The 27,011-nt window shown below is 36.3% G+C and overlaps 1 protein-coding gene across 6 annotated transcripts in view; it reads right to left on the bottom strand.

Annotated features, from left to right (window-relative positions):
- Window positions 1-27,011, bottom strand: part of NOL4 (nucleolar protein 4) — a 400,768-nt gene that overhangs the window by 273,440 nt on the left and 100,317 nt on the right. For 4 of the 6 annotated variants that reach the window (XM_004273705.3, XM_004273706.3, XM_049697978.1 and 1 more), the window contains exon 2: window positions 18,169-18,318. In XM_004273705.3, the coding sequence (XP_004273753.2) occupies window positions 18,169-18,318 (150 nt within the window). Of the gene's footprint in view, window positions 1-17,123; window positions 17,187-18,168; window positions 18,319-27,011 lie in introns of those variants that run through there. The other 2 variants (XM_049697981.1, XM_049697980.1) reach the window with 2 other exon arrangements.

Genomic DNA, 27,011 nt, shown 5'->3' with positions numbered 1-27,011 from the left:
ACCCTCAACAATTTTTGCTTCCAAACCCTAACTACTATTTCAAAAACACTTCCTGTTTAATTGTATCTGTTTGACCTCTAAACACCTTATAAATAACCAAATGAATTCCTTTACCTTAACAATATCTCCAATACTGAAACTAGGATGCCGCCAGATTTGCTCTTCAGCTCCAAACGTGCCACTGCCCCCCTGGTGGCAGATTCTCACGTTTTAGTTGGGCTCCTAACAATTCCAAAGTATTGCTTATTTTGTTGCACTCTGGTACTGTTATCACCTACTCCAACATGCTATCTTCAGTTCATATCACTGTCTATTATTTACCTTCATTCTTCTCTGAGTACTTTCTATATATTCAATCATCACACTCATTCATCAGCTCCTCTTGTCTTTTTCATTTAGTTAAGGGGGAAGGGGGTGGCCTAGCCCAGTCTGAAATATCTTGGGTTGCTTTTTGAAGAGTATTAAGGTTCCTAGATAAAATCCAGCACACACAATTAAATGTGAATTCCAGATAAACATGTGATATTGGGAATAACTTATATTAAAAATTATCATTTATCTGAAATTCAAATATAACTGGGCATCCTGTATTTGTTAAATCTGACAACCTTATACGGTACATTTATCTAAGATGAATGAAAATATGGGTTAGAGTCCAAAGATAATCTTAAATGTGGAACAAATTGTCATGTCAGGAAGATCTAAGAATATACCAAGAGCAGAAGTGAGAAGCAGGGTAGGTGGAAGTGATTATTGGGCATCTGTAGGCAATCTGAAATCACAGTGCCCATTGAAAGCAATATTTTCCAACTTTGTAGACCAACAGCACTGGTAGAAATATATTTTATATCATAAGCCAGCACATATACACATTTCAACAATAAAACAGACCATTTCTATTTTCTTCTATTTCATTTTTTAAAGTTATCACAACCCACTAAATTGGCTTGAAAACTCACTAATGGGTTGTGACACATAATGTGAAAAACACTGGTCTAAAGCAGAGGGATGCAGCCTGTCAGTCCAAAGATATTTGCTGTGGTGTTGACAGAAGATGGTAGTTATGTGGTCAAGTTTAAAATGAAGGCTGCAAATTCAAAGGAGGTCTAAAGCAGGCAGGACTATTTTTAGACAGTTCGGGTCAAATTTTAGACAGCTAAAAGCAAGTTGGAAATCTGAGGCAAATGCATCAAATGAAGAGCAAGAGGAATAAAAAGTGAACGAGGTGCAGTCTGTATCCTCCAGGGATAGGGTAATGGTACAAGTGCGAGGCAAGAGGCAAAGACTGTGAACCTGGGCCAAGGCACAGAAATCTGCTATATGATGAAAAGGAACTAGAGGAGGAAAACAGAGAGCGGGAACAGCATTCCAGGGCAACCGTATGTATTGGGCACCACATCACCATGCATTAGTACATCGAGGTGTAGGCAAACAAGAAATAGAATGTGATTTAAGTTAATTATAGCTAATTCCTTTTTATTAGAAATAGTTTTTGCTCCACTGATAACACTTCAAATTTAGCTATATTGCTTTGCAGAAAATAACTTTATTTTCTACTGTTTTATCTTCATTATAATGATGAACATCTTTAACTTGGAGTTGTATCTTACAATTATTAAAATAGTCATCAACTGAGCAAGTGTGACAATATCGAAAAGAGAGAGAGTCCAATAATCTGGAGGTATGTCTCCAAAGTTATGGGTAATGTTTTTGTGTCTCTTTTTATGTTAGAATATCTGGCTGTTAAGGAACAGATTGTCATAACGGGGAATTCTTACATTAGATGAAAAAATGAGCAGATGGGCACTGAAAAAGTTTTTCTTCATATGTGTTTCCTAATAGTAAAATAAAGAGAATTTTTAAATGTTGCATGTAAATAAAATGGCTCTGCAAAGCAAATATTTATACAATTACTTGCAGCATGAATAGCTACATTAAAATATACAATTACACACATGGAAGAGTGGGGAAATGACTCCTTCTCTTGATATTTCCTGAAGAATGTATATTCTGTGATATATTAGTGGTTTTTTCTGGGGCTTAGGGGTGAACAAGTTGAATCCAACCTTTCTGGCCTAGAATTCAACGGCATGTTCAAGTTTTCCCGGGCTCCTGTTGCAGCTTCCTTGGTTAAATGTTACCCTCACTAAGACCTGCTAGGCAGTGGGAAGACAGCACTTCTTTTACAACAGGTGACCAAGAATACTGCTGCCACAGTCATTTAAAGCAGGCAAGATTTAGCCATCTTAGAGGAAACGGAAGAAAAATAGAGGTGAAAATTTTGCCTGAAGATGGCGGAAGAGTAAGACGTGGAGATCACGTTCCTCCCCACAGATACACCAGTAATACATCTACACGTGGAACAACTCCTACAGAACACCTACTGAATGCTGGCAGAAGACCTCAGACCTCCCAAAAGGCAAGAAAGTCCCCACGTACCTGGGTAGAGCAAAAGAAAAAAGAATAAACACAGACAAAAGAATAGGGACGGGACCTGCACTAATGGAAGGGAGCTGTGAAGCAGGAAAGGTTTCCACACACTAGGAGGCCCCTTCGCGGGCGGAGACTGCAGGTGGCAGAGGGGGAAGCTTCGGAGCCGCGGAGGAGAGCACAGCAACAGGGGTGCAAAGGACAAAGCGGTGAGATTCCTGCACAGAGGATCGGTGGCAACCGGCACTCACCAGCCCGAGAGGCTTGTCAGCTCACCTGCCGGGACGGGCAGGGTTGGGAGCTGAGGCTCGGGCTTTGGTCGGAGCGCAGGGAGAGGACGCAGGATGGTGGCGTGAACACAGCCTGCAGGGGGTTAGTGCACCACGGCTAGCCGGGAGGGAGTCTGGGGAAAAGTCTGGACCTGCCGAAGAGGCAAGAGACTTTTTCTTCCCTCTTTGTTTCCTGGTGCACGAGGAGAGGGGATTAAGAGCGCTGCTTAAAGGAGCTCCAGAGACGGGCGCGAGCCGCAGCTAACAGCACGCACCCCAGAGACAGGCATGAGACGCTAAGGCTGCTGCTGCCACCTCCAAGAACCCTATGCGCCAGCACAGGTCACTCTCCACACCCCCGCACCGGGGAGCCTGCGCAGCCCACCACTGCCAGGGTCCCGGGATCCAGGGACAACTTATTCCGGGAGAACGCAGGGCGCGCCTCAGGCTGGTGTAACGTCATGATGGCCTCTGCTGCCGCAGGCTCGCCCCGCACTCCGTGCCTCTCCCTCACCCCGGCCTGAGTGAGCCAGAGTCCCCGAAGCAGCTGCTCCTTTAACCCCGTCCTGTCTGAGAGAAGAACAGACGCCCTCCAGGGACCTACACACAGAGGAGGGGCCAAATCCAAAGCTGAGCCCCAGGAGCTGTGAGAACAAAGAAGAGAAAGGGAAATCTCTCCCAGCAGCCCCAGAAGCAGCAGATTGAAGCTCCACAATCAATTTGATGTACCCTACATCTGTGGAATACCTGAATAGACAACGAATAATCCCAAATTGAGGAGGTGGACTTTGAGAGCAACATTTATTATTTTTTCCCCTTTTCCATTTTTTTGTGAATGTGTATGCTTCTGTGTGAGACTTTGTATAGCTCTGCTTTCACCATTTGTCCTAGGGTTCTACCAATCCATTTTTTTTTTTAATTTTTTTTCTTAATAATTATTTTTTATTTTAATGACTTTATTTTATTTTATCTCACTTTATTTTATTTTATCTTCTTTCTTTCTTTCCTTCCTTCCCTCCTTCCTTTCTCCCACCCTCCTTTCTTTCCTCCTTCCTTCCTTCCTTCCTTCCTTCCTTCCTTCCTTCCTTCCTTCCTTTCTTTCTTTCAACTTTTTCTCCCTTTTATTCTGAGCCGTGTGGATGAAAGGCTCTTGGTGCTGCAGCCAGAAGGCAGTGCTGTGCCTCTGAGGTGGGAGAGCCAACTTCAGGACACTGGTCCACAAGAGACCTCCAAGGTCCACATAATATCAAATGGCGAAAATCTCCCAGAGATCTCCATCTCAACACCAGCACTCAGCTTCACTCAACGACCAGCAAGCTACAGTGCTGGACACCCTATGCCAAACAACTAGCAAGACAGGAACACAACCCCACCCATTAGCAGAGAGGCTGCCTAAAATCATAAGTCCACAGACACCCCAAAACACACCACCAGACAAGGACCTGCCCAGCAGAAAGAAAAGATCCAGCCTCATCCAACAGAACACAGGCACTAGTCCCCTCCACCAGGAGGCCTACACAACCCACTGAACCAACATTAGTCACTGGGGACAGTCACCAAAAACAACGGGAAGTACGAACCTGCAGCCTACGAAAAGGAGACCCCAAACACAGTAAGATAAGCAAAATGAGAAGACAGAAAAACACACAGCAGATGAAGGAGCAAGATAAAAACCCACCGGACCTAACAAATAAGAGGAAATAGGCAGTCTACCTGAAAAAGAATTCAGAATAATGATAGTAAAGATGATCCAAAATCTTGGAAATACAATAGACAAAATGCAAGAAACATTTAACAAGGACCTAGAAGAACTAAAGATGAAACAAGCAATGATGAACAACACAATAAATGAAATTAAAAATACTCTAGATGGGATCAATAGCAGAATAACTGAGGCAGAAGAACGGATAAGTGACCTGGAAGATAAAATAGTGGAAATAACTACTGCAGAGAAGAATAAAGAAAAAAGAATGAAAAGAACTAAGGACAGTCTCAGAGACCTCTGGGACAACATTAAACGTACCAACATTCGAATTATAGGGGTTCCAGAAGAAGAAGAGAAAAAGAAAGGGACTGCAAAAATATTTGAAGAGATTATAGTTGAAAACTTCCCTAATATGGGAAAGGAAATAGTTAATCAAGTCCAGGAAGCACAGAGTCCCATACAGATAAATCCAAGGAGAAATACGCCAAGACACATATTAATCAAACTGTCAAAAATTAAATACAAAGAAAACATATTAAAAGCAGCAAGAGAAAAACAACAAATAACACACAAGGGAATCCCCATAAGGTTAACAGCTGATCTTTCAGCAGAAACTTTGCAAGCCAGAAGGGACTGGCAGGACATATTTAAACTGATGAAGGAGAAAACCCTGCAACCAAGATTACTCTACCCAGCAAGGATCTCATTCAGATTAGATGGAGAAATTAAAAACTTTACAGACAAGCAAAAGCTGAGAGAGTTCAGCACCACCAAAAAAGCTTTACAACAAATGCTAAAGGAACTTCTCTAGGCAAGAAACACAAGAGAAGGAAAAGACCTACAATAACGAACCCAAAACAATTAAGAAAATGGGAATAGGAACATACATATCGATAATTACCTTAAATGTAAATGGACTAAATGCTCCCACCAAAAGACACAGATTGGCTGAATGGATACAAAAACAAGACCCATATATATGCTGTCTACAAGAGACCCACTTCAGACCTAGAGACACATACAGACTGAAAGTAAGAGGATGGAAAAAGATATTCCATGCAAATGGAAACCAAAAGAAAGCTGGAGTAGCAATTCTCATATCAGACAAAATAGACTTTAAAATAAAGACTATTAGAAGTGACAAAGAAGGACACTACATAGTGATCAAGGGATAGATCCAAGAAGAAGATATAACAATTGTAAATATTTATGCACTCATATTGGAGCACCTCAACACATAAGGCAAATACTAACAGCCATAAAAGGGGAAATCAACAGTAACACAGTCATAGTAGGGGACTTTAACACCCCACTTTCACCAATGGACAGATCATCCAAAATGAAAATAAATAAGGAAACACAAGCTTTAAATGATACATTAAACAAAATGGACTTAATTGATATTTATAGGACATTCCATCCAAAAACAACAGAATACACATTTTTCTCAAATGCTCATGGAACATTCTCTAGGATAGATCATATCTTGCGTCACAAATCAAGCCTTGGTAAATTTAAGAAAATCGAAATTGTATCAAGTATCATTTCTGACCACAGTGCTATGAGACTACATATCAATTACAGGAAAAGATCTGTAAAAAATACAAACACATGGAGGCTAAACAATACACTACTTAATAACGAAGTGATCACTGAAAAAATCAAAGAGGAAATCAAAAAATACCTAGAAACAAATGACAATGGTGACACGAAGACCCAAAACCTATGGGATGCCGCAAAAGCAGCTCTAAGAGTGAAGTTTATAGCAATATAATCCTACCTTAAGAAACAAGAAACATCTCGAATAAAGAACCTAAGCTTGCACGTAAAGCAATTAGAGAAAGAAGAACAAACGAACCCCAAAGTTAGCAGAAGGAAAGAAATCATAAAGATCAGATCAGAAATAAATGGAAAGAAATGAAGGAAACGATAGCAAAGAGTAACAAATCTAAAAGCTGGTTCTTTGAGAAGATAAACAAAATTGATAAACCATTAGCCAGACTCATCAAGAAAAAAAGGGAGAAGACAAATCAATAGAATTAGAAATGAAAAAGGAGAAGTAACAACTGACACTGCAGAAATACAAAAGATCATGAGAGATTACTACAATCAACTCTATGCCAATAAAATGGACAACCTGGAAGAAATGGACAAATTCTTAGAAATGCACAACCTGCCAAGACTGAATCAGGAAGAAATAGAAAATATGAAAAGACCAATCAAAAGCACTGAAATTGAAGCTATGGTTAAAAATATTCCAACAAACAAAAGCCCTGGACCAGATGGCTTCACAGGCAAATTCTGTCAAACATTTAGAGAACAGCTAACACCTATCTTCCTCAAACTCTTCCAAAATATAGCAGAGGGAGGAACACTCCCATGCTCATTCTACAAGGCCACCATCACCCTGATAGCAAAACCAGACAAGGATGTCACAAAGAAAGAAAACTACAGGCCAATATCACTGATGAACATAGATGCAAAAATCCTCAACAAAATACTAGCAAACAGAATGCAACAGCACATTAAAAGGATCATACACCATGATCAAGTGGGGTTTATTCCAGGAATGCAAGGATTCTTCAATATATGCAAATCAATCAACGTGATACACCATACTAACAAATTGAAGGAGAAAAACCATATGATCACCTCAATAGATGCAGAGAAAGCTTTCGACAAAATCCAACACCCATTTATGATAAAAACCCTCCAGAAAGTAGGCATAGAGGGAACGTTTCTCAACATAATAAAGGCCATATATGACAAACTCACAGCCAACATCGTCCTCAGTGGTTAAAAACTGAAAGCATTTCCACTAAGATCAGGAACAAGACAAGGTTGCCCACTCTCGCCACTCTCATTCAACATAGTTTTGGAAGTTTTAGCCACAGCAATCAGAGAAGAAAAGGAAATAAAAGGAATCCAAATCAGAGAAGAAGAAGTAAAGCTGTCACTGTTTGCAGATGACATGATCCTATACATAGAGAATCCTAAAGATGCTACCAGAAAACTACTAGAGCTAATCAATGAATTCGGTAAAGTATCAGGATACAAAATTAATGCACAGAAATCTCTTGCATTCCTATACACTAATGATGAAAAATCTGAAAGTGAAATCAAGAAAACACTACCATTTGCCACTGCAACAAAAAGTATAAAATATCTAGAAGTAAACCTACCTAAGGAGACAAAAGACCTGTATGCAGAAAATTATGACACTGATGAAAGAAATTAAAGATGATACAAACAGATGGAGAGATATAGCATGTTCTTGGATTGGAAGAATCGACATTGTGAAAATGACTCTACTACCCAAAGCAATCTACAGATTCAATGTAATCCCTATCAAACTACCACTGGCATTTTTCACAGAACTAGAACAAAAAATTTCACAATTTGTATGGAAACGCAAAAGACCCCGAATAGCCAGGGCAACCTTGAGAACGAAAAACGGAGCTAGAGGAATCAGGCTCCCTGAATTCAGACTATACTACAAGCTACAGTAATCAAGACAGTATGGTACTGTCACAAAAACAGAAAGATAGATCAATGGAACAGGATAGAAAGCCCAGAGATAAACCCACGCACATATGGTCATCTTATCTTTGATAAAGGAGGCAGGAATGTACAGTGGAGAAAGGACAGCCTCTTCAATAAGTGGTGCTGGGAAAACTGGACAGGTCCATGTAAAAGTATGAGATTAGATCACTCCCTAACATCATCAAACTCTTAGAGGAAAACATAGGCAGAACACTCTATGACATAAATCATAGCACGATCATTTTTGACCCACCTCCTAGAGAAATGAAAATAAAAACAATAATAAACAAATGGGACCTAATGAAATTTCAAAGCTTTTGCACAGCAAAGGAAACCATAAACAAGACCAAAAGACAACCCTCAGAATGGGAGAAAATATTTGCAAATGAAGCAACTGACAAAGGATTAATCTCCAAAATTTATAAGCAGATCATGCAGCTCAATAACAAAAAAACAAACAAACCAATCCAAAAATGGGCAGAAGACCTAAATAGACATTCCTCCAAAGAAGATATACAAACTGCCAACAAACACATGAAAGAATGCTCAACATCATTAATCATTAGAGAAATGCAAATCAAAACTACAATGAGATATCATCTCACACCAGTCAGAATGGCCATCAACAAAAAATCTAGAAACAATAAATGCTGGAGAAGGTGTGGAGAAAAGGGAACCCTCTTGCACTGCTGGTGGGAATGTGAATTGGTACAGCCACTATGGAGTACAGCATGGACGTTCCTTAAAAAACTACAAATAGAACTACCATATGACCCAGCAATCCCACTACTGGGCATATACCCTGAGAAAACCATAATTCAAAAAAGTCATGTACCAACATGTTCATTGCAGCTCTATTTACAATAGGCAGGAGATGGAAACAACCTAAGTGTCCATCACTGGATGAATGGATATAGAAGATGTGGCACATATATACAATGGAATATTACTCAGCCATAAAAAGACACGAAATTGAGCTATTTGTAATGAGGTGGATGGACCTACAGTCTGTCATACAGAGTGAAGTAAGTCAGAAAGAGAAAGACAAATACCGTATGCTAACACATATATATGGAATTTAAGAAAAAAAAATGTCATGAGGAACCTAGGGGTAAGACAGGAATAAAGACACAGACCTACTAGAGAATGGACTTGGGGCTATGGGGAGGGCGAAGGGTAAGCTGTGACAAAGCGAGAGAGTGGCATGGACATATATACACTACCAAACGTAAAATAGCTAGCTAGTGGGAAGCAGCCGCATAGCACAGGGAGATCAGCTCGGTGCTTTGTGACCACGTAGAGGGGTGGGATAGGGAGGGTGGGAGGGAGGGAGGGAGACACAAGAGGGAAGAGATATGGGAACATATGTATATGTATAACTGATTCACTTTGTTATAAAGCAGAAACTAACATACCATTGTAAAGCAATTATACTCCAATAAAGTTGTAAAAAAAAAAAAAAAGAAAGAAAAATGGAGAAACTCTCTAGGGAGTGCAGTGAGTCGCACAACCCTCATATGTTTGTGAAAACTGCAGAGTCTGTGAGATGGTAATAATGAGATAATGGATGCAGAATTCATTGTCTGCATTGTTCAACTGCTCCACAACTGGCAAATAATGAAAACATTTTTCTGAGATGCCCAGTAAAGAACTAGCCACATGGTTTCCTTTAGAAAACAGCTCTCAACTTGCGTGTTTACTGTACTCTAGAGCTTACAATATGGAAGAACAAATCTGGCTCCATATTAGATCTGCTCCTTTTACGTTAACCTTTATGCTCTGTTGCTGGTGCTTGGTCATGCTGGCCTTGCGCCTTTAGTAAAAGAATGTTGCCTACAGCCTGAAATATACAGGATAGCCTATCCTCAAGGTTCTGACCTTTAAGAGTCCATTCATATAGAGATAAAAAGTTGGAGAGCAGAGCATAGCATTTGTCTTGCTGGAGGTCTGCAGAAACATTGTAACCTGACCTAAGTGGACCGCTACAAGAACAAAGGAATCCGACACCAAGAAGTTTGCAACAACTAACCATACCCCTCCCTCACCTTGCTTTTAAAAGTGCTTTACTGAAACCCTTCCAGGGGTTTGGGGGTTTTTGGGCACAAGCCACCTGTCTCCTTGCATGGGCTTCCAATAAACCTTTCTCTGCTCCCAACTCCAACGTTTTGGTTTATTTGGCCTCACCACGTGTTGGGCACATGAACTTGTGTTCAGTAACAAGGTGACTTTTGAAAAGGGAATAACTGCAACTTGTGTTGCTGGAACTTCGACCCCAGGAGTTAAGGATAAAGCTCTGAGTACTTGGGGCAATGCCAACTGTCCGACCCCGAAGTCTATAGTGCCCTACTGAGAAATATTGCTTTAGACTACACAAATAACTATGCAAACTAATACATATAACAAAAGATATCACTTTCATATGTTCTCCACTGAAGAATTAAAACACACCAAGACAGAAATTTCTTGGTCCAAATTCCAAATTCTCAAAATCTGTTTCTTTCATGATTCACCTCCTTTCCAATTGCTAGGGTTAAGGAACAGAGCAATGCTCAAATACGGCTGTGATGTGGGAGAGGACATTCCCAGAAAAATGAAGGTAGAGGAGAGGATGAGGAGTAGAGCAGATAAACATAAAAAACAGGTAAAGGCTTGTCACTCATTACTTATGATGAACTGACTAAAATTGCAGCAGATGAAGTTAGTGAATAACACTTTCAATTCTGGAAAAGTCATGAATGAAGACATGGGTGCGTGTTATCCTTGGGACACTGGGGATCACAGATGATACAAAGAAAGAAATAGACCTCTCAATATCTAGTTAATAGAAAAAAATCTGTTTATAGCATCTGTTACCCCACAAACAATGCCATATTTTTTTAAAAATAACATTATCTCACTATCATAATATGTTTGAAGCAGTTATTAAGTTAAAACCTTTACATACATTATTTATGAGCCTAAAAGCAACCCTAAAAATAACACATACCCAAGTCACACATACAGAACTTACCTAAACAGGATATGAACCCACGTCTAGCTGACATCAAAGCTGGCACCATTTTCTTTCTATTACTTCACACCAAGAGCCCATGTCCTAGCCCTCTTTCCTATTATATTTTATCCCAATTAAATACACATATAGGTATTTATACAGGTGCATATACTGTAAGAAATTCAGGAGATTTTATTTATTACATCATCACAGTACCCAGGAACCTCTGGATCTGAAGAAGAATCACCCACTAGTAGGTACTAATCTTCCGAGTAGTTTTAAAAGCTGCATTGGCACATTTTCACCACAAGGGTGCACTGAAGTAGCAATTTATCAGGCTGGACATGAAGAGTTAATGCTGTTTCTCCAGAAGGTTAATTCCCTTTCAAGGAATATACCTATTCACAATAATATGAAAATTATTAATGACAGGGTTTGTGACATTAGTTGGTGATAAACTGGTTTGGGTGAGTTATGTCTTTTGACGGTCTCTACTACCTAAAAGGTTCTGAGTATACAGGATTTGCACTGTTACTCTGCTCACCTGTGATAATTCTCACTACACCTATATAAGAAATAAATCAATTTTGATGACTGGCAGAACACTATTCTTCTAAGATTGTTATTTAATAACTCTAATTCTCATGCCACTGATTTATTTTTTCCTTCTGATATGATTTTACACATCTGACTTCTTAGTCTGAATAATATTTTTAGTTATCTAAAACAATGAAGCTGTTCCTACATAAATGTAGGTTTAATATTATGTGTACTGTGTTTAATAGCTGTTCAATATTTAGTAGTAATCACCTTTATAAAACCTATTATGTGTGTGGGGGGATATGTGGATATGGGTGTGCATCTGATAAGAAATAAACCAATGTGTGGAAATGTAAGTGATGTGTTTATATCCTGCCTCTAAGATGATAGCATAATTTAATGCAGCATCAAAGTTTTCCCTGAAAAGCAAGGGGGAAGCACTTGTGTTAAATAATTTTGTTACCTTATTCATAGCCTGCAAAATTGTAGAAATCCAGGGTGCTGTTCAAGGTAAACATGAGTTGTGTAGTGCAGGGTCTTTACAGCCACCGGCTACAGCTCTGATCTTATTTCATTATCTCTATTTATAGTAACATCTACTTAGTTGGTATCAAAAAGGCGAGGACTTCACAGAGACGAGTTAATTTTTTTCCTTCAACGAGTACCTATGGAATACTCTACCATGAGACGGTTCTTTTACTAAGCTGTGATTATACAGTAATATGAGAAACAGACATGGTCCCCCACCATTAGGGACTATAAGACTTTTTTTAACTTTGACCCTAGCTATAAATAAAGAAAAAAATAACGAAATTTTTCCATTTGCAGCAACATGGATGGACTTGGAGGGCATTATGCTAAGAGAAATAAGTCAGACAGAGAAAGACAAATATTGTATGATATCACTTATGTGTGGAATCTAAAAACTACAACTAACTAGTGAATATAACAAAAAGAAGCAGACTCACAGATATAGAGAACAAACTAGTGGTTACCAGTTGTGGGGGGAGGAGCAATATAGGAGTGGAGGAGTGGCAGGTACATACTACTGGGTGTAAGACAGGCTCAAGGATGTACAATATGGGGAATATAGCCAATATTTTGGCTCATCTTGAGCCAAAGCTCAAGATATTGATGAGCCAATATCAGTTCATGTTGATAACATGAGTTCTCAACTTCTATAAGATACATGCCAAAGGCTATTACTCATGATGCCACCCTGGGGTTCACACAAAAATCAGGACGATGCTATGCTACTTGGAACATCAGTAGGTCTATGTATGGCATGTCACACATTTCTTTCCTATCTATTCTTGAGTTAAACCCAGCTAGATATGAGAGACAAACACATTTACAAAATGATCATACAAAATGTCAATGACTGCTATCAGCCTAATTTACTCTCTAGCTTCTCTTGCCCAAGGATATTTGAAGTCCATATAAAGATATATAGGTCAACACTTTAATCTAAAGAAATTAAATTCTAATTGTAAAACTTGAGTAATTGTGATAGGGAAGGGAAATGTACTTAGAGAGCACGGCGTTCCTGGTACTAATCACAGAAATAGATATAACCCCCTATTTCAACAGTGTCTCAGACTATAGGACTATAAGACAAGCAACACTGATGTTCACAGGATCATTTATGTTTACAACGAAATTTTAGGTGTGGTCACATCTGTTGCACTGCCGCTTAAAATCACATTATAACTTAAGTAGCCATCCGTTGACAACATGGTTCAGATTACTGCAAAATTTTTAACAAAAATGGAGAGCAGTGAAAATCTGCTGACACTTGAGAGTCATTTTTATGGCCTTTCTTCTTATATCATTATTTTAAAATCCTAGATATAGGAAGTCTAATGACTACAGATCCTTTTCGTGATTATTACCATCATCATTATTATTATATATAGGAGAGCTCTCTAGATGATTATGAAGCCAAAATCTTCTATCTCTCTGCTTTGCTCATCAGCCAATCTACTTTTCCAAGAGCAGGAGGCATTTCCCTATGTTTGAACATTTCTTGTGCCAACCTATTTGCTCACTTTGGTTACTGTTTTCCTTGTGCCCCTTCCACAGTAATAGCTCCACACACACCATGAAAACTGCTGTAATTCCTTCAGAGCTGGAAAAAAAACAGAAATATAACCCCCTCATTTTGTGCAAAAACTGTGGCCTAAGTCAAAAAGAGGGTAAATTAATTGCTAGGAACTTTTGAGTTTTAATTTAGTGTTATTTTTTTCACACCACAATGGCTGCAAATTTTGGTCATTTGCCTCATTCTAAGTTGACAAGAATTCTGGGCATTTTGATATAGCAAATTAGCCCAAATGGTGCAAGTTAAAAAAACCCATTTAGCAGTAGAGACACCAAACCAATAGATATTTATAAAACAGAACAGGATAAAATGACACTAACTGAAGTTTTAAGGTTAAGAGTTGTAGACCTGCTAGAATAAAGACTTTTCCTTTTTAACATTCAGAGTAGGGATACAGACATTCTGCCTAATATATTATTTTTCTACAGCATGTCCCTGGAAAGGAATATTCTATTCATATTGAAAGCAAATTCTTTAAAGAGATCCAGTTTTAAATTTTTCAGAAAAGCAATTTAAAATTAACGTAAGACTGAAACTTGGGTAAAAGCAAATGAAATAACTGAAATTCTCATAAACTTCATCTAGCAGGAGAGCTCCTAAACACAGGTAACCTGGCTTCTTCCATGCTTCCCTTCAGCCGGTCAAAGCTTGGAGAACAGTTACACTGTCGACTGCCAGAGATGGTGACATTTATAAGATGTACATAAGAGAATGCCTAAGTTATTACTATTCATCTCTCTCCCAACACGGAGGCATTGGGGCAAGCAGAGGAAATTACATCCGTAATTATAATTAGGGCAACGATGGAACTATGTTGATTGTCCCGTTTGTCCTTCTACCTGGAACATGACTAGTGATTGGATAAAGGAGAAAAAACATTATTCAAAAGTTGACCATAAGGAAAGCACTTCATGCATATTAACTCATTTATTTTGCCACACCATGCATATCATTATCTCCCTCTAAACAGGAGGAGAAAAAAAGTAAATAATTGGCCAAAAGTGACACAGATAGGAAGTACTAGATTTGAAATTTGAAGCTGAGTTTGTCTGGCTTCTAGCCTATTTTCTTTTAGCTATAGCATATGCTCTCCACTCGGAATTAAATGAACGTAATTATTGGCAGCTATGTATGTGAGTAATACATGTAAACTTACTGTATCACACCACAAGTTGTGTGTGTGTGTGTGTACATATACACATATATATGCAGACTGTTCTCTCCACTGAAAACACTGACTTTCCCTGCTAGTTCCTGGATTTCCACCAGTTACTTTTATTTTACATGTAGCAAGAAAGAGTTTTGAAACTTTATCTTTAACCAGACCATAACTGAAGAAACCTTTCTGGAAAGGCAGCTGTGCTTTAGCCAGTGATGAAATGCAAGACATAAAAGACAACTAGAGAAGAGTCATATATTCCCTGAAGGTAGAATTCAGACAATAGCTGAGAAAAGTTAAGGACTGGAAGACAACTTCCTGCATTCATGATTTTTTTTTAACAATGTTACCACATTAATTTTGAAGTCACTTTCCAAATTGCTAAGCACACTTGCATTCAATTTTCAGTAGAAAGATATACTCAAGTTCAAATATAAGTGATACCTGAATGATTCACACTTCTTCTCCACTGTTAATGTAGATAATCAACCAAAAATATTGAAGGAAACACATTCAGTGCACCAGTAAAGGTTAATATATACACAGGGACAAATGAAGGGGGGAAGAAAAGACCTAAAAGACACTAGAATTCAACAATGACTAAAAATAATTACTTATGATAGCCTTTACATATTCCTAAAATGTGTCATTTTATGTGGATTTTTAAAAAGAGCTCATGAGTAACAGAATATACACCCTCCAATTTTTTTCTCTAGTCAGATCAGATTGCAATAAAATTTAAGTTGTATAACGACTAGATATTTCAAGGAATGATATACTGCAGATAGGTAAAAACAAATAGCATTCAAAAGTTAATCCAATATTAAAGGACCACCATTTCCTGCAGAGTGAAAACATAGAAAGATTTGCAAAAAAGGCAAAGTAAATAAAATGACCGCTAAATCTATTGGTAATATTATTAAGACAAAATGACACGTTTTAATGATTAGTTGTATAAGTATGGTTTCTTGGCCATGTAGGATAAGGGAGAAAAAGAAAGTCAATAATCATGCATGCTCTATGAGCTAATGTGTTAGAAGTAGGAAAAAAATATTAATCTTAATGGGAACCATTATAACTGCGATAGGTATCTAGCTAATTCTACCAGTGACTAGCCAATTCCAGCATTAGTATTGAGAACTAAATTCTGACCCAACAGTCTAGGGCCCTAATAGCACTACACCATTTCATTTCAAATTGCATTTAGTTTTATGCCCCATTAGTTGAACATTTATATTAACATTAGAATTAAATTCATTGTGGCGTCATGTGCACAGTTTTGCTGGCAATGCAGCAGTGTTTTTTTCTTTTTTTTCCTACAATCTATTATTACTCCATAAAATGGAAATGTTTTCTAGTTAGGATTCAGTTGAGAAATACCAGAAGGCAGAAAGTGAGGCCAGAAGAAACCTTCATGATATTAGGAAACGGTGAGACTACTTTAGATGCGGAAACAAAAAATAAACTTGGGAAAGAAAAGAATCTTCAAATAGGACATTCTCAAGAGGGAATGGATGATGTTTCAGATACTATTTATACATTCAAAGTTGGTATCCAGCCCTACCCCAAAATGCAGAAAACATCTTCAAAATGTTAATGCAAAGTGATATATGTTGGAAATGCGTTTACCAATTTATTGGAAGTGTTCAGCATGCATTATGGCAGTGGGTCAGATTCTCTACATTGCATTTAGGAAAACACCGAGAGAGAGACTTGGGTTTATGTCATATTTCTCTTTTAATTAAAGGTCTCTAATAAGTGGATTTCAAAGATTAAATCACTTTAAATTGCTTTTGGCACCTAAACAGATTTGGCTGCCACACTATTCCTGACAGTGAAGCCACTTGTTTTTTGTTGGTTTGTTTTCATTGAATACAACTGAACTTATGTATTCCTACCTTACAAAGTCCTATCAAGTTTAGGTAGCTATTTTGTGAAAATGAATTATCGTAAGAGTACACAGTTAGTGATATTAGTAGATCTATATACAGTTTTTTTCCCTATTAGTATCCAGAGATACAACCCTGGCTTAGGAGGCAGGCAAAATGAGTATGTTCAGTAACATTAGTCTACACAAAAGTATCTTAAGAAGCTAGGTCATTATCATTAGTCATGATAAAGATGTCTCCTCAGATATGTAAGTCAAAAGAAAGTTTATGTGGCAGAGTTATGTAAGGAAACTTACAATAGTGCCTGCCCACAAACCATGCAATTTGGAAACAGCCAAGAAACAAAACCATAGAGAAGGAGAGATAAATACAACATGTATTAGGGGTTATTATGCAACTATAAAGATTCAATATGACCCTGGAGATATAGCAAAAAATAGTTATGGAAAAGAAGCTATTTCTTATGCTCAGTAGCTAATTTTCAAACATATGTACCTGTATTTGAAACTTTGAGCATTTCACACATTTTTCTGTATCTGAAAAAAAAATGGATCCAGACTGATATTGTGTATAAATATAGCTGAAAACAGTTAATATAAAGGTAGCCAAAAGCAAAGTTCAATAAGAATTTTAGAAAAGGATATTATTCTGATTGCTGATAAAGTATTTCTGATGTACACTTTGCTCATATTGGAAAAGAATAATTTACTCTTCAATTTTCCTAGAAAGGATGAATTATCTATAGTAAGATGATTTCATAAAATGTTTAATTAAATAAAAAACTAGATTAAAGTGTCTAGATCGAACAGTAAGTATAATTAAGAGCTTTAGAAATAATATATAACTCCATTTTGACAATATATATTCAATATCTAACAGTTAGTTACATCTGTTTTCTAGATAATTTACAATAAAAGCATTATATATTTTCATTTTTAAATGTTCAAGGGCACTAGGCCTATGAAAATAACACATATTTTTAAATAACTTATACTGGAAAATTAAGAAAGGCATACCCTTCAGGGCAAATGTATTTAATATAAGGTAACATAAGAAAAGCACATAAAATTTTCTTATTCATGTGACTATAAGTATTAAATAAGAAATACCTGAACATATTAATATGTTTTGAAGGGGAAGGACTGTTAAGACAATAGTGGTAGTACAAAAGTTCATATGTTCCAGTAGATAATTTATATATTATGATTTGAACACATATTATATATTGAATATATAACACAACTAATCTTCCCATTTGTGGGCATTTGACTGGGACTACCACATTTTATGCACATTTAAAGAAAAGAAAATGATAATGCTAGAAACAGGTTTCTAGCAATATATGCAATAGACTTAGTGAACATACAACCAAAATAGAATTCAATAATAATAGTTTAAATGTTGGGTGTGACCATGATATAGTCTAATTTATGTTGAAGATAGAACACTCATAGCTATTTAGCCCATCTTTAATAAGCATATAATGTCAAATTTCAAAATGCATGCCTTTTTCTTTTCTTTTTTTGTTTTTTTAACTTACTGCTTTGTAAGTTCTCTTTTGTCCAGCATGTTTCCGAATTTGTTCTCCATTTGGCCCTGTTTCCACATGCATTGAATAGATAATGTCAAAGAAATCTTCAACCACAGCTACCCGCCGCAAAGATAGCTTCTCATCTACCCCTACGCCATCCTGGAAACAAAGCCAGAAAAAAAAAAAAGGCACAAGATTAATAAAGAAATATGGAAATATGTATTTAATATATAAGGTTGACACAGAAAGTTCATTAGACAAAAACATTTTAATAAACTGATCCAAATCATCTAGATAATAAAGTTCAAAAAATTATGATTGAATATCTCATTTTATATATTATTTACATACAAAACTTTAAGAAACATGAAAAAAGATATTTGGCATAGTCAATCACGCTTACCCATTAATGCCACCTTTTAAATTTTAAAATGACTTAGTTGTAACCATCAGTGTAACTTTCTTAAGTTACTCTGAAATACATTATTAAGGTCCAGTAATTTTTTTACTGTAATAATTTCTTCTAGATATTGATTTCTTATCTAATCAATATCTATTGTGTCCCTGGGTACTGGGCATTGTCATTAGAGAAATGAAAGAAATAATATGAAACCTCTACTCTTAGTATCATACAATCTAGGAAAGAAAATTCATCTACTCTGCTATCCATATTAGACTAAGGGAGAGTATGGGTTAAAGGTTAAAAATGTGAGCTCTGGAGATGATCTAGGTGTGAACTTTAGATCATCCACTCAGAAGTTGTGTATTTTGTGCAAATCTTTTAAACGTCTCGAAATTTGTTTTCTCACCTGTAAAATAGGGATAATAGAGCCTCCTTTGCAGACCTGTAATCATTAAATGAAATAATGTATGTAAAGGATATAACCCAATATTTGGCATATAGTGAACAGTCAATAAGTGGCGGCTTTTGCCATTTTGATGATCATGATAAAAATATAAGTCAAGTAGTAGGGGAGTTCAGGGAATAAAGATGTCACCTTTTACTGAAGCAACTTCATGCAAGAAACAGAATTTGACATGGGTGGGACCTGAAGCAGGGGATAAGTCATGGCAGTGGGAAAGACAGCAAAGAGCCAAAAGTTTCCATACATGACTGAGAAGAATAAATAATAAGTTTGGAATGAGATAAGAGATAAATTTAATCTTACATGGCTGCCACATGAATGAATTCACTACTTCTGAGTGGAGGATCCAAAGTTAACACCTAGATACTCTCTAGAGCTCCCATTTTTAACCTTTAACCCATCTGTCCCTTAGTCTAATGCTGACAACACAGTAGATGCATTTTCATTTCTGAAACGAAAGGGTTTCCTACTTGCAAACACAAACACACACACACACACACACACGCACACGCACACACACACTCTCACACAATGTTCTTAGTCAGACCTTGAGGCATAACCTGAAGTAACATGACAGCTCCATAAATGCTGGCATACAACACAAGAAGATGATTAACCTGAGCAAAATCATTACACAGTCAATAAATCAAATGGCAAAAGCCTCTTTGAACAGTAGTGCCAGCAGACGGAGCTTACTGCAAAACTGAAAGCAAATCACCTGATGCTTTTTGTTAGTTTGGTTTTTATTTTCTTTCTTTCTTTCTTCTGGTTTACAATAGGTCTCAGTAGCAGCAGTGCCTAAAGCAGGATATTCAAATAACTATATACATTAAGTTTTATATATGGCCAAACAGCCAGGCATTCCACCTTTGTTAAATTTGAAGTGCTCCCTCACAAATTATCTGTGATGCATGTGGTTCCTCACTAGGTTTCAGACCTTTCTGACTTCTCTCCTTTAACATCTTGAGCCATCTCTTCTTCTACACTGGGCTCCATGGATAATCCTTCATTGCCTTATGATGCAAGACCAATCTGCAGTGAGAGGACAGGGAAGCTGCATGAATCACAGCAGTGACCAGCCTGGAAATTAGTTGAAACTTAGAGGATAGTGTCAGGGAAGCACCATTTCAGATGTCCACCCACCAGCTCTCCTGGCCCACCCCCTCCTCCTCAGAGAACATCCACTCTTCCTAGGCTCGAAATCCAAATTCTAAGTCCACTGACTAGCAAAACTACCCTCAAAACTTCATCTTTTCTCTCAGAAATAAAACTTAAGAGATTCCTCTCAGTTCCTTTGCCAGATAACCAAAAATACAGTAATTTCATACAGTTAGTAAACTATGAGTGATGTAGGGATCATAGCCTATGAATTCATTCCTTCAGCACGTATCCTAAAAGTACCAACTACTGCCAAGCCCTCTTCTGCTAGGTGCTGAAGTTATCAAAGTGTATGAGACAGATAACCCAGGTTTTTGTGGTCTTCAGTCTAGTAGAGAAAATATTAAATCATTGCTATGGCTATATATTAATTTCCTGTAGCTTCTGTAACAAATTACCACAAAATGGGTGGCTTACAAAAAAGCAAATTACTGTAGCTTTGTAGTATAGTCTGAAATCAGGGAGCCTGATTCCTCCAGTTCCTTTTTTCGTTCTCAAGATTGCTTTGGCTATTCGGGGTCTTTTGTGTTTCCATACAAATTGTGAAATTTTTTGTTCTAGTTCTGTGAAAAATGCCAGTGGATAGACCTAGAGTCTGTCATACAGAGTGAAGTAAGTCAGAAAGAAAAAGACAAATACCATATGCTAACACATATATATGGAATTTAAGAAAAAAAAATGTCATGAAGAACCTAGGGGTAAGACAGGAATAAAGACACAGATCTACTGGAGAACGGACTTGAGGATATGGGGAGAGGGAAGGGTGAGCTGTGACAGGGCGAAAGAGGGTCATGGACATATACACACTAACAAACGTAAGGTAGATAGCTAGTGGGAATCAGCCGCATATCACAGGGATATCAGCTTGGTGCTTTGTGACCGCCTGGAGGGGTGGGATAGGGAGGGTGGGAGGGAGGGAGATGCAAGAGGGAAGAGATATGGGAACATATGTATATGTATAACTGATTCACTTTGTTATAAAGCAGAAACTAACACACCATTGTAAAGCAATTATACCCTAATAAAGATGTTAAAAAAAAAAAAGCAAATTTATTCTCCCATAGTCCTGGAAGCTAGAAGTTCAAAATCAAGATGTTGACAGAGCTGGTCTCCCTTTAAAAGCTCTAGGGAAGAATCCATTCTTTGTCTTTTCCAGGCTCTGGAGGTTGCCGGCATTCATGGCTTGAGGCCATATCACACTGACTTCTCTTTGATGTGTTTCTCCTCTGCGTCTCTCATTTACAAGGACCCATCTTATATGAGGGAATGTAGGGCCTGACCAGATAATCCAGGATAATCTCCTCCTATCAAGATCCTTAACTTAATTGCATCTTCAAAGACTCTCTTCCCCAAGTAACTTTTACAAATTCCCAGAATTGGGATTTGAAGTCTTTGGGCAGGCATTATTCAACTGACTACAGGTAATATGTATCAGAGTACAGAAGGTACAAGTTGTACTATGGGAGCATATATTGGAAATGGCTTACAATTATTGGCCAACAGTAAACACTCCCTGATTTCAGACTACACTACAAATCTACAGTAGTCAAAACAGTATGGCACTGGCATAAAAACAGAAGCATAGATCAGTGGAACAGGACAGACAGCCCAGAAATAAACCCACGCACTTATGGTCATTTAATCTACCTCAAAGGAGGCAAGAATACACAGTGGAGAAAAGACAGTCTCTTTAATAAGTGGTGCTGGGAAAACTGGACAGCTACATGTAAAAGAATGAAACAAAAACGTTCTTTAACACCATATACAATCTCATTTACTATTGCATCAAAAAGAATAAAATACTGAGGAATAAACTTACTTAAGGAGACAAAAGACCTGTACTCCAAAAACTATAAGACGCCAATGAAAGAATTAAAGGTCACACAAACAGACGGAAAGAGATACCATGTTCTTGTACTAGAAGAATTAATATTGTTAAAATGACCATACTACCAAGGCAATCTACAGATTCAATGCAATCTCTATTAAAATACCAATGGCATTTTTCACAGAACTAGAACAATTAATTTTAAAATTTGTATGGAAACACAAAAGACCCCAAATAGCCAAAGCAATATTGGGAAAGAAAAATGGAGTTGGAGGTATCAGGCTCCCTGACTTCACACTATACTACAAAGCTACAGAGATTAAAACAGCATGGTACTGGCAGAAAAACAGAAATATATATATAATGGAATATTACCCAGACATAAAAAAGAATTAGATGTTGCCATTTGCGACAACACGGATGACCTAGAGAGTATTATGCTAAGTGAAATCGTTCAGAGAAAGACAAATACTGTATGATTTCACTTACGGGTAGAATCTAAAAAACAAAACAAGTGAACAAACATAAAAAAACAGAAACAGAGTCACAGACACAGAGAACAAAGAGATGGTTGCTAGAGGGACAGGGCATAGGGGATGAGTGAAATAGGTGGGAGAAATTAACAGGTATAAACTTCCAGTTACAAAATAAATGAGTCACAGGGATGAAATGTATGGCATGGGAAATATAGTCAATAACAATATAATATCTTTGTATATTAACTAGTCTTATTGTGGTGATCATTTTGTAATGTATAGAAACACTGAATCACTAGATATGCACCGGGAGCTAACAGAATGTTATAGATCAGTCATACTTCAAAAAGCAAATAGTCATAGAAAAAGAAATCAGATTTGTGGTTACTTGAAGAGAAGGGTAAGAGTAGGGGAAATTGGGTTAAAGTGGTCAAAAGGTACAAACTTCCAGTTATAAGTCCTAGGGATATAATATACAACATGATTAATATAATTAACACTACTGTATGTTATATATGAAAGTTGTTAAGAGTTTTCATCACAAGGAAAAAAATATTTTTCTCCTTTTACTTTGTATTTATATGAGATGATTGATGTCTACTAAACTTATTGTGGTAATCATCTCATGATGTATGTAAGTCAAATTATTCTGCTGTACACCTTAAACTTATAGTGTTGCATTTCAATTATATCTCAATAAAACTGGATGGTCAAAAAAATAACAAAAATCTCAAATCAGATTCCTACCCTTCCACCTTAAGTAAGCAGAAAAAGAATAAAGTAAAATGAAGCAAAAGGGGGAAATATTTAAAAAGAGGAGAAACAAATAAAAGAGAATAGAAAAAAATGAATAAGATCAGTAAATTCAAAGAGTAGTCTTTGAAAGAGTTTTTTAAATGACAAAACTTTAGCTTTACTGCTCCAAATAAAGAGGGAGAAGACTCAAATTACTAAAATCAGGAATAAAAGAAATATCCCTACTGACCTGACAAAAATAAAAAAGGGTTTAAAAATATTATAAACAACTGTATGCTGACAAATCAAATAACCACATAAAATGAACAATTCCTAGAAAGATGTAAATTACTGAAATTGACTAAAAAAATAGAAAATCTGAATAGGTTTGTGACAAGTAAAGATACAAAATTAGTAATGAAAAAACGCTTTCACAAAGAAAAGCCCAGGTTCAGAGGGTTTTACTGGACTGAACATTCAAGGAATAATGGCCAATTCATCAGAAAAACAGATGAGAAAACACTTCTGAAATCACTCTGTGAGGCCAGCATTACCTTTATATCAAAACTAAATACATCACAAGGAAAAAAACTACAGACAAATATATTTTATGAATATAGATATACAAACCTTCAACAAAACACTAACAAATTCCAATCATATATATAGTAATTATTATTATATACCACAACCAAGTAGGATAATCCCAAGTTGGTTTAACTCAAGAAAATGAATTAATGTAATAAACCATTTTAATAGAGTAAAGGGAAAAAAGCATATGATCACCTCAACAGATGCAGAAAAATATTTGACAAAAGGAACATACTTTTCTGGCAAAAACTTAGTAAACTAGGAATAAAAAGGAATCCTCAATCTGATAAAGGACATCTTTAAAAACCCCACAAGAAATATCTTATTTAATGGTGAAAGACTGAATGTTTTCCCTCTAAGAACAGGGGCAAGACAAGAATGTCTTCTCAAGCCACTCTACTTAACTTGTATTTTGAGCTTCTAGTCAGGGCAATTAGGCAAGAAAAGGCCCCTAGATTGGAAAAGAGGAATAAAACTATCTCTTTTTGCAGATGACATAATCTTTTACTTAAAAAAGCCTAAGGAATCCACTAAAAAAAACTTAGAATTCATAAATGAATTCTGCAAAGTTAACATTCAAAATCAATATACAAAAATCAGTTGTATTTCTGTTCATTAGCAATGAACAACCCAAAAATAAATTAGGAAAAATAATTCTATTTATAATGGCATATAAAAGAACAGACTACTAGGTATTAATTTAGATTTAACTAAGTTATAGTTAACAAAAAAGTGCAAAACTTGAACACTGACAGCTGCAAAACATTATAAGAAATTTAAAATCATCTAAATAAATGTAAAGACATCCTATGTTCATGGATCAGAAGACTTAATATTGTTAAGATGGCAATACTCCAAAAAATAATTTACAGATTCAATGCAATTGCTATTAAAAAGCTAACTAGCTTTTTTGCAGAAATTGACTAGTTAAAATTCATATGTAACTGCAAAATATTAAGAAAAAACAAAAGTCTTTTAAAAGAAGAAATTTGGAGGTCTTACACTTCTTAATTTCAAAACCTACTATAAATCTAAAGTAATAAACATAGCATGGTACTGGCATGAGAACAGATATATAGATCAATGGGTTAGAACTGAGCTTCCAGAGATAAATCCTTACACTTATTTTCAATTCATTTCCAACAGGAGTGTCAAGATAATGCAACTGGGAAAGAACAGTCTTTTCAACAAGTGGTGCTGAGACAACTGGATACCCAATGCAAAAGAATGAAGTGGAATCCCTACATCACACCACAAAAATTAAATCACAATGGATCATCTATCTAAGCATAAGAGCTAAAACTTACAAGAAAACAGGAGTAAATATTTTTAATCTTTAGTAAGGCAAGGTCTTCTCAGTTATGACACCAAAAGCAAAAGCAACAATAGAAAAACTAATAAATTGGACTACACCAAAATGTTTTTTAAATTCATGCTGCAAATGATACAATCAAAAAAGTGAAATGAGAGCCCATAAAAATGAGAGAAAATTATATGTCTAATAAGAGACTTTCATCTGTAATACATGAAAACACTTGCAACTCAATAATAGAAAGAAAAATGACCCAATTAAAAATTGGTAAAAGTCTTACAGACATTTCTCTAGAGAAGATGTTCAAATGGCAAAAAAGCACAACAAAACATGCTCAACATCATAGGTAATTAGGGAAATATAAATCAAAACCTCAATAAGATACTACCTCACATTCACTGAGATTGTTATAATCAAAAATAATAAATATTGGTAAGGATATAGAAAAATTAGAACCCTCATGCATTGCTGATGGGAATGCAAAATAATGCCATTGCTTTGGAAAGTTTGGCAGTAACCTGGAAAATCAAACGTAGACTTACCAAATGACTCAACAAGCCCACACATTTGTATATATTCAAGAGAACTGAAAACATACATTCACATAAAATCTATTGTACATAACAAAGCAGCATACTCATAATAGCCAAAAAAGTGGAAACAATTCAAATGTCCCTGAACTAATGAATATATATAAAAAAGTGTGTTTATTCAAAACAAAAAACTATACAAAGAAATAAAAAGAGATGAAATATTGTTTCATGCTATGCCATGGAAGAACCTGGAAGATATCAAGATAAGTAAAAGTGCCAGACACACAAAAAAACACATATTATATGACTCCAGAAGAGGCAAATTTACATATATATATTTGGTAGTGTGTATATGTCCATGCCACTCTCTCACTTCATCCCAGCTTACCCTTCCCCCTTCCCGTGTCCTCAAGTCCATTCTTGGTTGCTTAGGACTTGGGAAGAGGAGAGAATGAGGATTGACTGCTAATGGGTACAAGTGTCTCTTAGAAGGGACAAAAATGTTCTAAAATTAGGTGGTGGTGATATTTTTATACCCTGTGAATATGCTAAAAACATTGAATTGTACACTTTAAATGAATGGATTGTGTGGTGTGTGAGTTATATCTCAATAAAGCTGTTAACTATGTGACCTCCAACAGTTTTGGATTTTGAGTCTAAAGATGCAAAAAAACAGGAAGAGGAGCTCATACAATACAAATTTAAACAGTCTGCAAACACATGAGCATCCGGTGCAAATAGAAATGGTTTAATCACCAAGGCTTATAGTTGTATACTGGTAAGTGTTTAACAGCTGTCTCATAAAAAATAAATACATAAGGTTACTGTAAATTTTAATGATATAAAAGATGTGTAGCATGTAACTTATAAATAATAATAAAATATACAATATTTTTTATTGTAAATTCCATATAGACAATTAGCTCCCATGAGCTAATACAACCTAGCTCCAGGATTCCACTGTTTTTATGTCATTCAAGATGAGTGAATGACATATTTAACGAATTAAATGAGTCATTTATAGTACAGTTCCTGTGGTTAACCACTGACAAAAAAAGCCTCTGATAACAACAACAAAAAAATTAACTGATCTAATGTGACAATTCAGGGTGCCATAAAAGAAATACAGCTTCTTTTGGATAAACTTTATATTAAAGCTAATATAATAGCAAAACTAATCAAGTTTGTAAATTGAGTCTGTGATGGCAAATCTGAGCTTAAAAAAAAGATTTTTTTAACGCCCTTATTGTATTATATTAACATATTAAAATTATACTGAAGGAAAACAATGGTTAAGCTCAAAAATGAGTCACCCTCACTTACTTTCTGCTAGCTTACTGATTGCCAATTGTT

Source organism: Orcinus orca, chromosome 15 (genome assembly GCF_937001465.1).
Source record: "Orcinus orca chromosome 15, mOrcOrc1.1, whole genome shotgun sequence".
NCBI classification, from domain to species: domain Eukaryota; kingdom Metazoa; phylum Chordata; class Mammalia; order Artiodactyla; family Delphinidae; genus Orcinus; species Orcinus orca.
Note: the sequence above shows the minus strand (reverse complement) of the source record. Positions and strands in the feature narration are given on the sequence as shown.